This window comes from Bidens hawaiensis, unplaced genomic scaffold (assembly GCF_021521415.1).
Source record: "Bidens hawaiensis isolate Kalapana, Puna unplaced genomic scaffold, B.hawaiensis_p1.1 tig00008946_1, whole genome shotgun sequence".
In the NCBI taxonomy this organism is placed as follows: domain Eukaryota; kingdom Viridiplantae; phylum Streptophyta; class Magnoliopsida; order Asterales; family Asteraceae; genus Bidens; species Bidens hawaiensis.
Genome location: NW_027491650.1, coordinates 339023 through 359592, shown reverse-complemented (window position 1 = coordinate 359592; position 20570 = coordinate 339023). Strand labels below are relative to the sequence as shown.

Genomic DNA, 20570 nt, shown 5'->3' with positions numbered 1-20570 from the left:
GGAACAATCCCGCACAAGGGCGGGAGGGGGAATACTCCCGCCCAAATAAGCCAGTCCGTACGATACGGGAAGATCTTCTGTACTGTACCTGACGAGGTATGGGAAAAAGATCTGACTAAAGATACGACAGCTTATTGACAACAGTATGGCGAGTAGCATGCTCCTGTACTGTATGTCACTGTTAGCCGCTGCCTACTCACCAACTACTGCCATACCACGTGCATAGCCGGCAGTTGGTGGAAAAGGAATAGTACACAGCAGGCCTGGTCACTATTAGCCGCTTCCTACCCACCAACTACCAGCAGAGCACGTGCGTAGGCCACTGTTGGTGGAACAGGAATACTGTTGCAGCCGGCCACACCTTCTTGGAAACCTACCTTCGGCTATAAATACCACAAATGGTATGACCATCTCATCTTATCATATCTCATCATATTATACCTGATATCTGCTCTAGCAATCTCTTAATATACATTTATATTTAAAGAGCAATCTAGTCTGATTCTCACGCCGGAGGGTGGTCACAAGGAGGAGCCCCCCCCTTCTCACTGACAAGCTCACGGTGTCTGTTTTGCAGGTTATCAGAAGAACCATCTTCTCTGGGTCTAACCCCTCGTGGGAAACATCTATCTAACCCCCAGGTTACCCGTAATCTGCCCGGGGTCCGGTTAGTGTTTCTTCAGATTTTAATAAAGTTTTGTGATTTGTCGGTAATAATCCTATATAAGATTATAGGTGTTATTTGTCTCAGCTTTCACACTAACACTGTGTTTTTAAATTAATTTATTGATGGAAAAGAAATGGAATGGAGGAAAGTAAAAAGTTATTGTGTTTGAGCTGTTTTTTTAAAAGAATGGCGAGAAATGAGATAAGAGAAAATTTTGTTCTTAAATTTCACTAAATGAAAAAAAAAATTGATGGAAGAAAAATAAAAAGAAATAATGAGTAAGTTGGAAAAAACTATATATATATATATTTTTGGAAAAAAATGGAAAGAAAAAGAAAAGAAAAGTTAACTTTATTGACGACTCGACAATTACTATATCAATTTAAGATTTTCGGCATTAGCTTTTTTAAGTGTTGAAATTTGAATAAAAAGTTTAGTATGCCTTTTTAAGTGTTGAAATTTGAATAAAAAGTTTAGTTTTATGAAGTGAACGTAGAGTGAATTAGTTATATGTTTTTGGTAAGGGATACGTGGCAAGTTTTATTTTTGGAATTTTTTATTCAAATTGGTTTCTACACGTGAAAAGTTCTAATTGGTTTCTACAAACTGCTCGTTACGGTTAGTTTAAGGACACGTGTCAACTTTTAATTAGTTCTACAAACTACTCGTCACGACTAGTTTATAATACCTATTTTTAAAATTTTTTACAAATAATGCCTAAAACTAAAACTTTGGTTTCACAAGTGCTTGTTTTGGGGATTTTCCCTTTTGGTAAACATTGTAGGAAAAACGAAGTACAAAAAGCTAATGTTTGTTAGGGGAATCTTTATATAAATATTAAATGACATTAATGGTATATATGTCTTGTAATCTTTTGGCGTATTCATGTGTATATCCATGTTTTTGTCGTATACATGTATATGATATACCATATATGTGGGCATACAAGCTGTTAAATTGAACCAAATTGAAAATTCAACAGAAATCGAACAGGGTTGAAGCTGATTATGTAACTAGTTTGGAACCGATTGAAACCCTACATTTGAACCGGTTTGTACTTTTCACTACTGAAATCAGTTTCAAACCGATTAACCAAACCGAACGCATCAAAAACCAGACAAAACCCAATTGTAACCCGAACCGGAATCGATCGTAAACCAGTCAATAAACCGATTTCAACCCGAACCGAAACCGATCATAAACCAGTTTTAACTTTTGTTGACCAAACTGAACCGGTTTAGGGTTTGAAACCGGTTTGTGGACCTCGAATATACCATTTTCTAAATCGACATTTTTTTCCTTTATATTTACCAATCACTATATATAATCAAAACTTAATAAAGTGGCAAAGCAAAAAAAATAAAATAAAATGCTAAGGCTATGGGGTATACACTAAACCCTAACATAGGTTAAGATGACATGGCATTTTAATTATGTATTAAACCACTCCTCACTAGTGTTAAGTTTGTTAAAAAGGTCAATAGATTATGTTTTTAACATGTTAAAAGGAAGAATATGTATTAATTACTAATTGATATGCTATTAATTATGGATTAAACCATTTTCTTTGGGTGAGATGAAGTGAAAGAAAGAAAAATGAGTGATGTGATGCTTTTGTAGAGTTAAGAATGATTAGAGTATACCCCATAGCCTAAGGTGAGTATATATTTTATATCTTATAAGATGATATAAATTTGTATTAACTTTTACAAAAGTGAATGAAATAAGTTTAGTAACGGTTCATGTTGGTAAAACATCTATATGGCCAGGGCCGGCTCTGAGAAAGCCAAAAAAATTTTAGGCTAAAGACGAAAAATTTTTTGGGCCTTAAGTAAAAGGACTATTTTGTTGGTTTAAGCCGTCTAATTTTTATATGAGCTTACTTGGTTATACTTTGGGTTGTGTAAAAATCTTTTGTATAAAAAAATGATTAAACATGTCTCAATTGAGGATAGAACCCACAACCTCTTGATTATGAATAATACCCATTTGCCAATAGACCAAGCTAGTGGTTATGTAATTGTGTTTAAATATTAATATACATATTGTTTTTAATAAAAATACATATAATTTTTTTAAAAAAAATTGTGCCTAGTAGAGTGTTGTGGTCGTCGATCACCCAACCACACCCATGGGCCGGCCCTGTATATGGCATTGAGGTCAACAAAAAATCATCAACATAGCCTTTACATATGTAACGATTTTGCTGATATTGTACGCTTATTTCCCAGTGGCCTGATTGGGTTTGTCGATGACGCCACACACCCTTCGCCCTTAGTTTAACGTGTAATCTATTTAGTAAACTGATTTTGTTTTAAGTTATGTTAAGACTGAAGTTATCTCCCATCAATAATTCACATGAATATGAAATTAAAAAGGAAATGCTAAAAATATTAGCTTATGGTTATACAATAACTGTTTAAGATTCATTTGATCCGTTTATGCTTTCATTAAAAGGTTATTGAAGTCTAATGCATTTTTGCAAAGGCCATTTGTTATGGTTGAGTTAGTTAAAGTTAAAGTGTCAAATCACTGCTGAAGAGCCTACCCATGAGACGGGTTCATGGGCATGCACCAAGCCCAACAACCTGAGCAAGGCCCAATTCAGGAGAGCCCAAAGATATAAAGGGTTCTAGAGGGCAAAGTGGAGGGAAAGAGATTCCGAGGGAAACTCGTGCAACATGACCCATCCGGTGGGTGGCCCGAGGAGCGTGTGACCCGGGATATGAGACAGCGACCAAGAGGTAAAGATCGCCAAAAAAGACAATGCTCGAAGGAAAGAAGATCAGACTAAGGGACCAAGCCGAAAGTTATGAACCTTAGGATTTTGTGTATATCTAACTCGCCTATAAATAAGAACAAGGATTGTTTGTATAATACATACACAAATAGAAGAAAGATCATCAATAATATACACTCTCACTTTCACTTTTAATCACTTGATCCTATTCTCGTGATACGTTAGGAGCCTTCCCCGGTTCAGCCGGAATAGGATCCAACATTGGCGCCATCCGTGGAACCTCTTGATCACGGGTCTTACTATAACATCAGAGAATGGCCGATCAAACCTCAAAAAGCATGCCACCGCCTTTCCCTCCCGATTCAGGGAAAGGTCATGCTGTCCTCGAAGAAGCAAGTGAAGTCCAACAAGAATCCGATGTTCGACCAGAAGATGGAGTACCTGTCCTCGTAGAAGACCTCATGGGGCGGGAAGGAGAAGATGAGGAAGCTCGAGACGATGAAGGCGAGAAGGAAGGGTGGAAGGTCACCCCAGAATTCATATGTGCCCACAGGGATGCCTTAAGGACTTTCTTAGACGAGGGGGAGAGGAAAGAGAAACTGGAAACACTCCGGACTCGCCTCTCTTTCGAAACACCTGGGGGTGGTTCAAAAGCACCAGGAGGCACCGGCATCCCGACCGGGAGTCCTGAAGCTTTGATAGATTCTTTGGTAACACTCCTTTCCACAGCCAGGGGAAGGAGAAGATATCAGGGGACCCCCTTGAAGGCCCATACCAGCCCTGGGATACGTCCGATGTTTCCAAATTCACTAAACGAATAGCTGAGGCACCACTGTCCCCGAAACTGAAGTACCCCTCCACGGTGGATAGGTATGACGGCACGCCAGACCCGAAAGACCATCTACACGCCTATCGAGGGGCTGGTTTGGTAAGTGGGTGGTCCATGTCAGTGTGGTGTCTCATGTTCCCCCAGACATTGACGGGGGGAGCTCGAGTATGGTTTGACAGTATAGAGCCGGGAAGTATCGATAGCTATGAGGAGTTAAGAGAGAAATTCCTAAGGAATTTCAGCCAGCAAAGGAAGGTCATGAAAAACCCCAACGAAATCCTGCACATACGACAGAGAGACGAGGAAAAAGTCGAACAGTTCATGGAAAGATACATATCTGAAAGTATGAACATAAAGGGGGTACCGGAGGTGATGAAGATTTGTGGTTTCATTAATGGGGTCAGGTTCTCCCAACTCACAGAAAAACTGGGAGAAGATTTCCCCTCCACATTCGACCAGCTAATGGACCGGGTTCGGGCTTTTGTCAGAGGAAAAGACATGGGGTCAAAACTGAGAGAATGGGAAGGAAAGAAGGGAGGAACTACGACCGGAAGGTATATAGGGAGCTCGACAGGACGGGGGAAGACATCAGGGGAAGGTGCTAGATTCTCTCCTTACAAGTCTCCACACCATGTCGGCACATCCTACTATCCCCCACGATTAGTCGCCCCTGCCCGGTCAGAGGTTTTCCGTCCGAGACCTCTTCTGGGAGAAAGAACGGGGATGGGGCATAGAGATGTGATGATGGCTGATCGACCCAAATACTCCCCCAAATCTTCCGCTCCACTGAAGCAGCCCCACAGGCCCAACCCCCTGGGGTACTGCAATTACCACAAGAGTTCCGGACATTCTACTGAGAGTTGCGTTCAGTTAAAAAGATTATGGGAGGCTGCCCTCAAGGCTGGACATTTACCACCTCCAACCAAGGAGGGGACCTCGAAAGTCAAAGAGGAAGACGAGGACAAACACTTCGTTGACATGATTCGGCGGAGGGGGGAGAAGGAAGAATGCGGAGAAAGGCGAGCCAAGAGGGGGAAGGATGGAGAATTCCCCAAAAATCCTGTATGGATGAACGTTCCTTTATCGTTCTCAGGGCTCACAAACGAAGATGCAAGAGAAATGCCTTTGAACATATCAGCTAGTATAGCTGGGCATCGAGTCGCCCGAGTCCACGTGGATGGAGAAAGTGGGGTGGAGGTAATGTACGAGCACTGTTTTGCCAGGCTCCAAAAGGAGGTGCGGGAGCGCCTGGAAGAAGATGTATGTCCCTTGGTTGGTTTCTCGAGAGAGGTTGTCAAGCCCTTGGGCTCGATAACCCTGCCTTTCAGCTTAATGGAGGGTCAGAAGGTTCGGACCGTGCAACTCCGGTTTTCGGTAGTAAGGGCCCCTTCGAAGTATAATGTTATACTAGGACGCCCTGGCATACGAGCCCTCAGGGCTATTGCATCCACGACGCACGGATGCATTAAATTCCCGACCCCTGAGGGAATAGCAACCATAAGGTCGTCTGCTGAAATACTGGCCAACGTGGAGCCGGAGGGCAAAGTGAAAAAGAAGCAGAGGGGGACGGAGGAATGGGTTCTGAACGGGGAGTTCCCGGACCAAACAGTTAAGATAGGGACCTCCCTAACAGACAATGGGAGAGCTGGGTTGAAGGAGTTACTGTTAAGGAACGTGGACGTATTTGCCTGGAAGCACGAAGACATGACCGGGATTCCCCGGGACCAAGTTCAACACAGCCTCCAGTAGTTCCATTGGATGGAACCCGTCAAGCAAAAGAAGAGGAGCCTCGGTCCAGAGAAAAGCCAGGTTGTACTGAGGGAAACCCGAAAGTTGTGGCAAGCCGGAATCATCAAAAAGGTAAAGTATCCCCGGTGGGTATAAAACCCCGTTATGATAGCCAAATCCGACAATAGCTGGAGAATGTGTATTGACTTCAAAGACCTGAACAAAGCTTGCCCGAAAGATGCATACCCACTCCCTGAGGTCGAAAAGAAGATAGAGTCGTTGGCTGAATACCCCCTGAGGTGTTTTCTGGATGCCTACAAAGGGTACCATCAAGTGCAAATGGATTCTAAGGATGAGGAGAAAACATCTTTTTATACGGATGAAGGGACCTTCTGTTACACAAAGATAACATTCGGTCTAAAAAACGCAGGGGCCACATATCAGCGTTTTATGGACCAGCTCTTTGAGGAACAGAGGGGCAGAAATGTAGAAATCTATGTAGATGATTTGGTCATGAAAAGTAAGCATGAAGAAGGGATGTTAAGGGATATAAGAGAAACGTTTCAAACCCTGAGAAGGGCTAACATGAAGTTGAATCCGGGTAAGTGCTCTTTTGGGGTTGAGGAGGGGAAGTTTTTGGGAGTGTTGGTCACGAAGGAAGGAATTCAAGCTAACCCCGAAAAGGTTGAAGCACTGATACAAATGAGGTCCCCGCGGAGCCTCAAAGAGCTGTAGAAGCTTAATGGGATGCTAGTGGCTTTAAATAGGTTCCTTTCGAAAATAGCAGAAAGGACCCTATCCTTCATGGCTGTTTTAAGAAGAAGTACGAATAAAGTAAATTTTGCTGGGACAAGGAGGCAGAGGAAGCCTTTCAAGAGCTGAAGAAACACTTATGCGACCTCCCTACGATGGCAACGCCCCGACCCGGAGAGACGCTTATACTATACCTCTCCCAGACGTCGAAGACCCTCAGCTCAGTACTAATGGTCGAAAGAGGAGAAGCACAGGTCCCTATTTACTTCATCAGTCGAACGTTGAAGGGTCCAGAGGAGAGGTATTCACCCATAGAAAAACTGGTATTGGCCTTGATCTGTACCGCAAGAAAACTACGAAGGTACTTTCAGGCACACGTTGTACAAGTGCTCACGAATCAGCCCCTGCAACAAGTATTATCAAAGCCTGAGGTTTCGGGCCGGCTAACAAAATGGGCAGTAGAGTTGGGGGATTATACACTCGAGTACCGCCCCCGGACAGCAATCAGAGGGCAAGTCATGGCCGATTTTTTGGCCGAAGTCGAAGAGGGAGGAGGTGATGAAAATGGAGAACCTGAGGAAGGGGGACCTGAGGAGAAAGGGGGGAAAAGTAATGAACCTTGGTGGAAATTGTATACCGACAGGGCCTCAAATGAAGAAGGAAGCGGGGTGGGGCTAATCTTGGTAAGCCCCGAGGGAATAGAGCTTACTTACGCAATACGTTTAAGCTTTCAAAGCACAAACAATGAGGCATAGTACGAAGCATTTTTGGCCGGCCACAGAATAGCCAGAGGATTGAGAATAAGGAAGGTACAAGCTCACGTAGACTCCATACTGGTAGCCAACCAGGTAGGAGGAACATACGACGCCAAAGACCCGAAAATGAAGGAGTACTTGAGGGTAACCCAAGAATTAATGAAAGATTTTGAAGAAGCAGAAGTGATACACATTCCCCGGGGTCGAACAAGAAGGCAGATGCTTTGAGCAAGCTAGCCGCAGTGGCTTTCAACCATTTAGCAAAGGAAGTCAAGGTGGAAACTCTCCAACAACCGTCGGTGACGGAGTCCGTAGTAGCCAATGTAGAAACTGAAGGGGAAAATTGGATGACTCCCCTCATCAGATACCTCCAGGAAGGGACAGTCCCGGAGGATAAGGACGAAGAGCGAAAGCTGAGGGTAAGAGCGTTACAATATGAGATAATTGAAGGGAGTTTGTACAGAAAATCCTATCTAGGACCTTCCCTAAAATGCATTAATGAGGAGGAAGCAGAATATGTGGTCGGAGAAATACATGAGGGAATTTGTGGAATGCATATGGGGGCTAAGATGGTCGTGGCGTGAGCAATGAGAGCCGGGTACAACTGGCCAGCGATGTTCCTCTGTGCCGTTAAAGAAATACAAAAGTGCGACAGTTGTCAGATACACGCCCTAGTGGGACGAAATCCGAAGTCAATGATGATACCGGTAAGCTCCGCTTGGCCCTTCCAAAAGTGGGGAATTGATATAGTGGGGCCTTTTCCGGAAGGAACGGGGAGGGAAAAATTCTTGGTAGTGGCAATCGACTATTTCACAAAGTGGGTGGAAGCCAAACCACTCCGAACCATCACGGGTGAGCAGGTTAAAAGGTTCGTATGGGAAAATATCATTTGTCGGTTTGTGCTACCGTATGCCATCATCAGCGACAACGGGAAACAGTTCGCTAGCAACCCCTTTCGGGAGTGGTGCCTACAATTGAAGATCAAGCAAACATTTACGTCTGTAGCCCATCCACAAGCCAATGGCCAAGTAGAAAGAGCAAACCGAAGTGTGGTAGAGGGAATCAAAGCAAGGTTGGGAGAGAAGGGTTCATGGGTGGATGAACTACCTCACGTTCTATGGGCACATAGAACAATGCCTAAGACAAGCAACGGGGAAACCCCTTTCAATCTAACATATGGGACGGAGGCTATGATACCTGCTGAGATTGGGGTACCGACCCGGCAAACTTTGCAGCAAGAGAATGTAGGAGGGGAGGATCTGCGGTTGAATTTGAACCTCGCAGAGGAGAGAAGGGAGGAGGCAGCTAGAAAGGAAGTGGAGTATAAGAAAAAGATAGAAAAATACTACAACGCAAGGGTGAGGGAGGTCAAGTTTAAAATAGGAGATTTGGTGTTAAGGGAAATGAGGCGAGTAGATAAGAAGACCAAGGAAAATTGGGCCCTAAATGGGAAGGGCCCTACCAAGTTATATGGGCTGGAGACAAAGGAGCCTACAGATTGGCTGACTTGGGGGGAAAGGAGGTTCCCCGGACATGGAATTCCATGCAACTCCGAAAGTACTACGCCTAAGGGCATTAGCAGAAAGGTTTAAGGATCAGAAAATAAGCAACCTCCCCGAGAGGATAACAAGAAAGTCTAAACTGTATTTTTTTTGTAACCACCATGTACACATGATCCTAATGCAAGAAAGCATTTTGTCAAAGTTTTCGTGTGAAAACAATGAGTCCGTCTCATTCTGAAACCAACAAGTATAAAACACGAGTTCGTCTCGTTAATACCCACGATATGTCCCTGTAGAGGGAAAGCCTCGCCGATAGGCTAACTGGTTAACCGACAAACACAAAAGCTAAATACGTTAAGACATACGCTAATCATTGTCATACATGATTCAAACACTAGTTCAAGCACTAAGGCACATAAAATTCGCCCACGTAGGGGCAGGCAAATAAAACCATTGTTCAAAAACACACAAACCAACATTAAACGTTTAAAGCAAACCACAAATTACAGTAAAGGAGATGGGGGATCAACAATGGAGGCTAGGGCTCGTATGTCCTCAACAGAGATCCCAGGGTCTGAGGCAACCTGTGCAATGATGGGAGGAACGTGGGAAGTTAAGGCAACAAATGCCTCTTGAGCATCTGCTTTTGCAGTGGGAGAGAAAAAGGGAGCTTCTTGAATGGGAATGCCATGGGAAGAGTGCTCATAACCCGCCCGAAGTCCATGTTGAAAGCCAGAGGCAAACACAGCCCGACTTAAATTATCCCGAACCTCCAACGTTTCCCTACAACCCAAAGCTCGATCATACACCTGCCGGAAACCCGTATAAACCAACCAGTTCCGATCCTCTTCATGCTTTAAAACAACCCCTTGCAACCGAGAGCACTCATCCCTCAGCCATTCAATCTCTTTTGACAAACCCTCGACCTTCTACTCCTTTTGATGGTTGGCAGCCTCAAGATGTTCCAAAGCCAATTTATGATCAGCACGTTCACGTTCAAGCAGATTCTCCAACTCATGAATCCTTACAAGAGCAGGGCTCTCCTCAAGTTTCAACAAAGGCACAGAATATAAATAAGAAAAATAGAGAAAATAAGAAGAATGATAAAATGAGGTACAAACCTGAGAAATTTTAGCTTGAGCTTCAAGGAGGGAAGATCGAACAACATCAAGGTCAGCAACCTTCTCTTGGGCAAGCTGAAGGTCAGCAGTAAGGTCAGCCACCCGCTTCTCTGAAGACTCCAATGCAGAGTTTAAACCAGGGACCTCCAAACTCAGCTCCTCAGCAATATTAATTATTTTGCACATCTCCCCAACCCGTCGAGTGTAGCCATCAACAGACTTCTTCAAACCAGCAATTTCCTCCCGACAATTTTCATGAGCAACATTGACATCAACAAACCCTTGGCGAAGGGAGGAACCCAACACCAAGGTATGATACATGTATGTACCAAACTCTCCAACCAGGACATCGGGTGCCATAGTTTGCACATGAGCATAGTCCACGGGGGGGAACAGCACATGTCATGAACTCATGTGCAAGTTGGGGAGTATTAACAGAGGACTCCACAGTCAAAGACCATTTGGGTACAAAAAGGTCAAGAGAGGGAAGATTACCAGAGGCAGGGTTCGAAGAACCCTCGAGAGCGAGGGGAGCTTTACCTTTGGGGTCAACGTCAGCAGCACTAGGATTTTCATCACCAACAGCAGGAGTAACAACGGGGTCGGGAACCGCATCAGACACTTGGAAGGAAAAATCGTCGTCAACATCTACGATTTCAGGGGCAGTAGAAGAGCCCTGTCCAGTGGAACCCAAATAAGAGCGTTTGGAGTTACGAAGGCGACTCTTCAGGGATGAGTCAAAAAGTTCAGAAACCACGTTCTTGCGTTTCAAGGAGTCCGAAGCGGCCACAGATGAGAAGCCAGGAACATCGGAGTCAGAAGAGGCATCGCCGGTACGAGTAGCCGGGGAGGGGACACGTGCAGATACCGGTAAGGTAACAAACTCCGCGCCTTTCACATGACGTTTTTGAAGAATCTCTATCAAGTCCATCTCTGCCAAAAAACAACAAAAGAAAAATCATGAGTGGAGCAAAGTATTTAATACAATTGGCAGAAGTCAGGGGTCACCAACCTCGGTCCCCGTCAAACATAGCAGGACGTGTCAACGGGTCCACCAAATGTTGCTCAGTTCATACATGTATAACAGGGGCTCCGAGTAGGTGGCAGCTTCAGTTGGGTTTTTAATCAACAATTTATAAAGTGAATCATGAACGGTAGGAAAACCGGGAGCGGGATCATCAATGTGGGAACCAACATGACGACGGCAAGTAAGGCCGGGGGCGAAAGAAGAAGATACAAAGAAAAAATCGTTTTTCCATTCCCGAGGGTAAAACCCTGAAGGAATGTAGGAGGTGCAAGGGGGATGCTTACCACTTGCCCGTCGTTCGAAAGTAAACCAATCGCCGTCGACTTTCAAGCGATAAAACCGACGGAACAAAGTAACGGAAGGATCCCCACCAAAGGCCCGGCAAGCAACCTCAAAGTGAGTGACACGAAGAAACCCTAAGGGATGGACTTGGGAAAAACATAATCGGTGGTGTTTCAGCAAGGCTAACTAGAATTCAGTCAAAGGGTAACGGATATTGGCAAACTCGAGGTTTTTAGCATAAAGAGCGATAAACCCAGGACGACTGCAGGCTGTATCATCCGGTCCAGGAAGAGTTGGAGATAGCGACAAGGGGATTTGGTAAGTCGAACACAGGGTAGCCATTCTGACAGGACATGGCTGACGTAATAGTTGATCGGCCATCACGATTCATAATTAACAAAGGAAGGAGAAGAACAAACCTGAGTGAAGAAGGAAATCGCCGGAACTTTGGGAGGGAAAGGGAAGAAGAGAGAGGGTCAATAATGGTGAAATGACATGGGGGTGGTTAATTATGGCCTAGGGAAGATAAACCGTCAAAATTCAAAAGAAAGAGAAGATGGGCCAGATCAAGCAATGGGCCCAAGGGAAGAAGAGGCCTAACCAAGCAGGCCAAAGGAAGAACAAGAGTCCACGGATGAATAACAAGAACACAAGCTTAACTAAGAACGAGAATACACGATGAGTCTATTATCCTTGTCATGAATAACGAGAACAATAAACTGGGGGGACTTGAAGAGCCTACCCATGAGACGGGCTCATGGGCATGCACCAAGCCTAACAACCTGAGAAAGGCCCAATTCAGGAGAGCCCAAAGATATAAAGGGTTCTAGAAGGCAAAGTGGAGGGAAAGAGATTGCGAGGGAAACTCGTGCAACATGACCCATCCGGTGGGTGGCCCGAGGAGCGTGTGACCCGGGATATGAGACAGCGACCAAGAGGTAAAGATCGCCAAAGAAGACAATGCCCGAAGGAAAGAAGATCGGACTAAGGGACCAAGCCGGAAGCTATAAACCTTAGGATTTTGTGTATATCTAACTCGCCTATAAATAAGAACAAGGATTGTTTGTATAATACATACACAAATAGAAGAAAGATCATCAATAATATACACTCTCACTTTCACTTTTAATCACTTGATCCCATTCTTGTGATACGTTAGGAGCCTTCCCGGTTCAGCCGGAATAGGATCCAACAACTGCCACGTAGACAATAAACTATAACTAACTCACCCGTCAACTTGTATGTTGTGGTTTAACGTTAGCTTTGACGTATGCTTTGCAACCCTACAACAAGCAGCCTAAGAAATTGTTACATAATTTAGTTGGTATGAAAAGGTACTTCTGTTGTCACTTTCAGTTAGGTAAATTAAAATGATTAATTAGATACTTTTATGCTTAGTTTAGTTCTCATGATCGTGTCGGAGGGTAGTTTGGGTAATTCATCTGTTTTTTTTAAACGACGACTTTTTTGTGTTTAGTCTATCACACTCCTTAATTCAGAGAGTCCCGCTGCCTCACTCTGGCTAGACTATGTTGTTTTAACCGGGCCCGCGCTTGCTTCAAAGTTTGACTTGGACGTTCCACCCGAGAAACCATACCGTCGGCTGCTATTTGACAGTCGTTGTGCCACCACAAAAGCATAACTATCTGACGTAGCACACGGTGGGACGAAAATTCAGGTGGGCTCGGGATTCGGGATTCGAATGACAACCTTGCATAAGGCCTAACTCAAACCCTTCATTGTCGTAATCCACCAAAAATTACTTAATAATAATAATAATTAAAGGATGAAATATAAAGAAGTTATTATTTGTTTTGTGCCAACAAGTTAAAAAAGACATAACAAGTAACATTAAATTATATTATGATTCTCCTATTCTTCCTATCATTCCATTTCTCAATCTTCTCCAACATCTTTTGCTTAATGAGTCTTCTCATAATCTTGCCTGAGGGTGATTTAGGTATTTCATCTACAAAATGAAGCACTCTCACCTTCTTGTAATGTGCGACATTATCAGCTACATACTTCATCATGTCTTCTTCACTCTCTTGTGCATCTTTGCTCATTACCACATTTGCCCCTGGTATTTCACCTGCCTCTTTATCAGGCAACCTACATAAATTAATAGTTTCTAAATTTAATAATAGTTTATCATTTTTTTGGTTAAAGTCTGACATATATAAGGTTAAGTTTTTTCTTTAGTTTGTTACTTGAAATTTCATTATTAAAATTTGGCTAATTGGGTTTGGTTTGGTACTAGGGATGTAAAAAAAACAAAGAAAAATACGAATCCGTATTTAAAATATCCGAAAATTCAAATTATCTAAATCTCAGATATCCACATTTTATACTTTATCATTATTTTGGTTAAAGCCGGACACATATAAGGTTGGGTTTTTCATTAGTTTGGTACTAGAACTTTTATTATTAGATTTATTGACCGGTTGGGCCGGGCTTGGTAACTAGAGGTGTAAAAGAAAATTCAAATCCGTGTCTGAAATATCCGAAAATACGAATTATCTGAAAATGCAGATATCTAAATTTTCGGATTCAGATAGTGATTTTGAAAATTTTTGGATATCAAAAATATTTTTTTTAATTATTAAATAAGAAATATTATTTATAAATTTCGTATAGTTTTGGATATTTCGGATAATTTGTTGGATAATTTTCGAATTTTTCGGATATTTTGGATACTTCGGATAATTTTTGGATACTTCGGATAGTTTTTTGTTGGATATTTTGGATAATTTTTCAGATATCTGGAATATTTTTAAAAGTAGTCCTTTAAAGTTTTTATATTAATTAATTTTTCCAGATTTTCGGATATCCGTTTCACTATCTGATCAGATATCCAGAATTTTGGATTCGGATAGTGAAACTTACTATCCGAAGGACCGGATATCCAAAAGTTCAGATATCCGACTTTAAACACCTCTGTTGGTAACATGACAACATGGTTCATGGGCTCGAGTCAAAACTAATTGTGATCAAATTGTTTTGACACTTATGTCCAACAAAATATGAGTTAGTTACCCCACAACTGCAGCATCTTCTACTGAAGGATGTCCTAGAAGTATTCCTTCCAATTCAGCTGGTGCCACCTTTACCATATAATAATAATAATAATAATAATAATAATAATAATAATAATAATAATAAAACCAGTTTGTGACATAATTTAATTTGAATAATATCTAAGTTGTATAAAAAATCGTACTTGAAATCCTTTGTACTTAATCAGCTCTTTCAAACGGTCGACAATGAACACGTCACCTTCATCATCAATGTACCCAATGTCGCCGGTGTGAAGCCAACCATGTTCGTCAATTGTCTGAGCCGTTTCAACTTCATTCTTGTAGTAGCCTTGTCCAATCGCCACAATAAAAAAATGAATCAAAAAACAATATATCTTCACTAAATCCGGTACAATTAAGGACGTTCATTATTCGGATTAAAATTGATTAAACTAAAAATGAAACCAGACTGAATAACACAAATAAACTCAATAACAAATAATAGGATTTAAATTTTATCAATAACCCCATTCAATAACAAATAATAGAAAAGCGGGTTGGTTTTTAAGAATTTCAAAAAAGTTAATAACTTTTAGGAACTTTTGACAACCAAATATTTTTAATTTTTTTAATATATATTAACATTATTTGAGAGTAGTTTTATCATATTTTTTATACAATTTTTTTATTTTATATATATATATACACACACACACAAGTATACATACGTGTAAATTTGTGTGATAAGAAATTTTACATAATTGTAAACATTGTGTGTGTGTATACATGCAAAAACTAATTTGCATAACTGTAATCGTAGATATAAATATAAAAAGTGATAAGACCGCACTAAAATAATATTAATATACAAAAAAAATTGGTTGTTAATAGTTGTTAAAGTTCTTAAATAATTTAAGAGTTCTATAATGAAACTCGTCCATTGTAAAACAACTTAAATATTTTAAAAACTCTAAAGCAAATATAAAAATAAAAGAAAATTTACTTATTGTAAATTGGAACCGAACCGAATCAAATTAATATTTAGGTCAATTTGGTTCGGTTTTTACTACCGAATAAAACCCAAACCCTAAAATCATAACCGAAAACCGAACTGATAAACCCCCTGAAACACAATAATCATTTACTTATACCTTTCATCACACATTGACTCCTAACACATACTTCCCCATGTGTACTGGCAGGCAAAGAACAACCAGTATCAGGATCAATAAACTTCACTTCCAAGTTGGGTAATATGCAACCAACTGATCTTTTTTTAGCAATATGATGACCATGTGTTAGGGTTATACAACTATGTTCAGTCATCCCATAAGCCTACAAATATTAATTCAAGCAATTACTTAATTCACAATATCAGATCTTATAATATCAATAATCTAATCATTTTAAAACTATACATTCCTATCACAGTTGTTAATTGGGATAATGAACAAATGTATATTTAATCTGTAAATGTCGACAAAATGTCCATTTGACCAACTAATTCTTATAACATCCAACCTAAAATTTGTTGACCCGATCATTTTTAAATCTTTACTTGAAGGGGTTTTTAACCAACCAGATTTTGGCACGTGTTATAAACCGTTGGGTCGCTAGTTTTTTTTAAATCATCGGAGCCAACGGGGTTATTTACGCGTCCTATGAGATTTAATTTGGCTTCCGACGTAGATTTTTTGGACAAGTCTCAGAATCTGGTTAGTTAAAAATCTAGTCAGGTAATGATTAAAAAGTGACAAGGTCGACGATTTTTAGGTAGGGGTGCAAACGAGCCGAGCCCCGAGTCGGTTAGCCTTGATCTCGGCTCCTTTTGACTTACGGGAGCTCGAGCTCAACTTGCTTTGACCTATTTTCCAAAGCTTGAGCTTGGCTCGTGATTTTTTTTAAGCTTGGACTCGGCTCGTTAATTATTTTATAATTAATTTATATACGTTCTTAATTATTTTTTTTAGTAAAAACCTTAAAGGAGCCTACGCTCGAGCTGAGCTTGCATAGTACCTTAAACAACACAAAGCTCGTCTCAGGCTCGTGAAATTAATACATAGAAATATAAAAGAGGTAAAACTTAAAAATAAACAGGTTTAAGCTCAGGCTCGATCAAAAGCTAGGCTCGTTTTTTTAGGATGGACAATTAGACATTATGAAAGTTGGTTGGTTAAATGGACATTTTGTTGACATTAACTGGCCAAATAGACATTATGCTCATTTACCGATATTAATCTCACCTCTTGAATTTCAATCTGCGGAAACTTCCTTCGAAACTCATCGTAAATCTCTGGTGCAAGTGGCGCAGCCGCAGTCATGACCGATCTAAGTTGCAACTTAGCGAGATCCTCCTCGATAGGATGCTTAACCAACCCAAGCAATATTGGTGGCACAATGGGCGCGAAATGCACTTCATGTTCAATCAACGCTTTCAAAACGGTCGATAAATCATACCGCCCGATCACGACAACTTTTCCTTTGTTTCGCAACGTTGCGCATAAAATGCCCGCGAGCCCGTAGATGTGAAAGTAAGGTATTAGCCCCAAAATGGTGACTTTGCCTATAAACTCAGGGTTGACACTAAAGAGTGTTGAGCATAAGTTGGCAACTATGTTCCTATGAGTTAACATGACACCTTTGGATAGTCCTGTTGTGCCTGATGAGAATGGGAGGGCACAAAGGTCATTTTGGCTTATGGCGGGTTCGATCCCGGCGTCGCTAGCGCGCTCGGCCGCGTCGAGTAGTTCGTTCCAGAAGATGGTACCCTCGACGCATTCTTCACCGACGAGGATCACTGGGAGTTCTAGCTCTTTTACCTGTTATGTTAAGGAGTGTTTATTATTCTGTTTGAAACTGATTAAAAATGAAAAACCAACATAATCGAGACCGAAATATTAATTTGATTTTCAATTTCATAAAATTTGAATTTGGTTCAAACTAATTAATAGGTATAATGGTTTCTAAAGATCCCAACTATTGTCTTTTGGTCAATGCTGGTCCCAACTAATGAATTGGCTACTCATGGTCCCAACTTTTAAAATATTTGTTCCGAATGGTTCGCAACTAGCAGAATCCTGACGCCGTTAGTTTCAGGTCGTCGGGAAAACGTTTTTTGGCCGGAAAATTCAAAATTGTTGCCGGAAAACACCACCTGAACACCGCAGCCACCGCCAATTGACTCACCGCTAACCAACTACCACCACTTGAGCACCATCAACCGATTCCGACGATGGTTCTAGGGTTTTCGGCGACCTCAATAATTTGGGCAACTAGAAAAAGGTTCCTAAAGGTCCGATACGAAGTTACCAAGATGTTTGGGACGAAAATGTTGAGTTTTCGGGAAAAAATTAAGTTTTCCGGCCAAAACCGTTTTTCCGGCAACCTGAAACTAACGACGTTTGGATTCTGTTAGTTGCGGACCGTTTAGGAACAAATACTTTAAAGGTTGGGACCATTACTAGCCAATTCATTAGTTGGAACCAGTAGTGAGCAAAAGGCAATAGTTATGAGCATTACAAACAAATATACCTAATTAAAAAAATAAACCAAATAATATATAATGATTATTTAAGTTTTGTAATTTAGTCAATTTTAAGTTTTAACTCTCTTATTTATTACAACACAATCCAATAACAAATAGTGGTGAAAAAATAAATTAAAGTATTTTTTAAAGAGTTTAGTTGGAACCAGTAGTGACCAAAAGACAATAGTCATGAGCATTACAAACCAATATACCTAATTAAAAAAATAAACCAAATAATATATAATGATTATTTAAGTTTTGTAATTTAGTCAATTTTAAGTTTTAACTCTCTTATTTATTACAACACAATCCAATAACAAAGGTGAAAAAATAAATTAAAGTATTTTTTAAAGAGTATAAGAAAAAAGTTATTTGGCTTTTGGTTCCCTTTTGAATTAACTAAATTCGGTCCAATTTGGTTTTTAGTTTCGACTGAAAAATCTGTAAACCGAACCGATGGGCATCTAATTAAAATTACCTTATCGTAAGTGTGTTCATCGGTTACAATAAGTCTGGCTTCAGCTAAATCAACTTGTTTTTTGATCTCTGACGAATGGCTGGATGGATTCGCGCCTGAAAAGACCCCACCGGCTGCCATAATGCCTAAAGCCACAATTCCGTACTCAATAACATTAGGAAGTATGACAACCACAACGTGACCGGTTCTCAGTCCAAGTGACCTCAATGCCTTAGAAAATCTTTTAACGTCCCTAGCGACTTCACCATGAGTGCACGACCTTTTGGTGACCGCGTCCACAAATGCCACGTGGTTGGCATACAGTTCCACGTCCTTAAGCACAAACTCTGGCAATGTGAGGTTGTCGGGAATGGGAACGGCCGGATAACGGCTTCGGAAAACGATTTCCTCATCATCCTTTGTCAAATCTTTTGTGGTGTTTTCCATTTTTATGTTAATAATAGTGTGAAAGAAACATGGAAGAATATGGGCATATTTGTATAAGGGTTTGGCAAGTTTTGAATGTACAATAATAATGTTTTAGGATGAGGTTAGGAATAAGGTAGGATTGTCATGATCAATTTCATAGGTTGGAGATTGTTGAGTCACACAAAATGTTTTATTATCATCTGCATCTTAACTTAAGTTTTGAATATATTTGTAGAATGTTTAAAATGTTATAAATAATAAAGGCTTAGAGCATTTGAGCATTTTATTACTTTTTTTAATATATTATTTTTTATTTCATGTTTTTAATAAAATTTTAACTTATGTTTACTTCTTTATGAATTTTTACAAATTATATAACCTTGTATAAATAGCATAATTTGGAAACTTTTAAGTAAAAAAAGATATGTTTATAAACTTTATAGTTTGTTATATTCTTTATTTTTAATTATGTAATATTTAAACTTTGTTTCATTATATTTACATGTTAGAAAAGCTAAATGATTTACTATAATAAATCATTTAGATGGATGAGCCAACTGGCCCATGTTCATATAGTGTAGGCTAAATGCATATATCATTATATTGCATGCAAGATAAGAATTATAAAATAAATATTTAAGAAACTCAGTGTAAAAATAAATTAATACTTTAGGATAGTTAGGAAAATAAAGATTTTAACAAAATTAAAACAAAATTCAGTCTCCAACTTAAATAAAATTTATATTTTTATAAAAGGTCGTTGAATTTTAATATTAAACTTTCATTTATTGGTCAGGATAAATTTAAAGTCAGAAAACGTTTACAGACAGTTCCATCTTGTTATTAAAAAGTTGATATCAATTTTTATTTATCATCTTTTTTAACAACTCTTTTTATTTATTATAAGATGGGCAAACATATGTATAAATGAAGTAATTGGGTTTTGAGTTGAGTACTAGAGTTCAAATGAGTTCTCACATAAATGGGCTGGCCCATGAAACCGGTTAATAATTAGTTATGTTTGAATGAGTTCGCACAAAAAATGGGCCAATCCATCTAACCAAGTTAATAATCAGATCATTTTGGGTTGTAACTTGTAAGCAAGCATAGTGACCAACCAACTTTAACCATATATGACACTTTAACAGTTAGGGCTGTTCACGAGCCGAGTCAAACATAGTGAAGGTTTGCTCGTTGCTTGGCTCGTTTACAACCGAACCGAACGGCTGAAATTCGAAATGAGCGAAAATCGAAATGAGCCAAAATCGAATCGAGCATTTTTCGATCGAGTGTCGAGCGATTTACGAGCATTATTTTTTTCTTTTTCATTCTAAAATTTTCAATGAGAAACAAGTTTAAATGTTGTAAATAATATATTTTGTAAACAAGCTAGCAGTTTTTAGACAAACGTGTAATATGCTGTAAATTTTTAAAAATGAAGAGTTTGAAGTGATGGATTTTGTGTCTGACAGTTGGGTCTCGAAATTTCACTCATAGCCTGAGTTACGAGCCTTGCAATTCCACTCTAAGTTTGAGTCATTTATGTTATGTTTTCTCTTATCAAGCTAATCCATGAGAGTTTGCTATAACTCGTAGGTCAGTTCCTTCACGTATAATTTCAATGAGTCAACCCGACACGTTTCATACCGCTATCTATATAATATATTTAATAATTAATAATCAAATAAAAAGAATTTTGTCTTAAAATGAGTAGGAAGGCAAATTCTATGAGAATGA

At 40.0% G+C, this 20570-nt stretch overlaps 1 protein-coding gene across 1 annotated transcript; it reads right to left on the bottom strand.

Moving 5' to 3' along the window:
• Positions 1-13260: 13260 nt before the first annotated feature.
• Positions 13261-18851, bottom strand: LOC143530445 (4-coumarate--CoA ligase-like 1). The gene is made up of 6 exons (XM_077025982.1): positions 18426-18851; positions 16665-17240; positions 15573-15756; positions 14625-14770; positions 14441-14508; positions 13261-13516 (listed from the first exon to the last, which is right to left on the bottom strand). The coding sequence occupies exons 1-6, from the start codon at positions 18849-18851 to the stop codon at positions 13261-13263; spliced, it is 1656 nt and encodes a 551-aa protein (XP_076882097.1).
• Positions 18852-20570: the final 1719 nt, after the last annotated feature.

Coding starts and splice junctions, on each gene's coding strand:
- LOC143530445 (XM_077025982.1), bottom strand. CDS start 18,851: ATGGAAAACACCACAAAAGATTTGACAAAGGATGATGAGGAAATCGTT. Junction 15,757..16,664: donor CGCAGATTGAAATTCAAGAG/GTGAGATTAATA, acceptor TAATATTTGTAG/GCTTATGGGATGACTGAACA. Junction 14,771..15,572: donor GAGTCAATGTGTGATGAAAG/GTATAAGTAAAT, acceptor CGATTGGACAAG/GCTACTACAAGAATGAAGTT.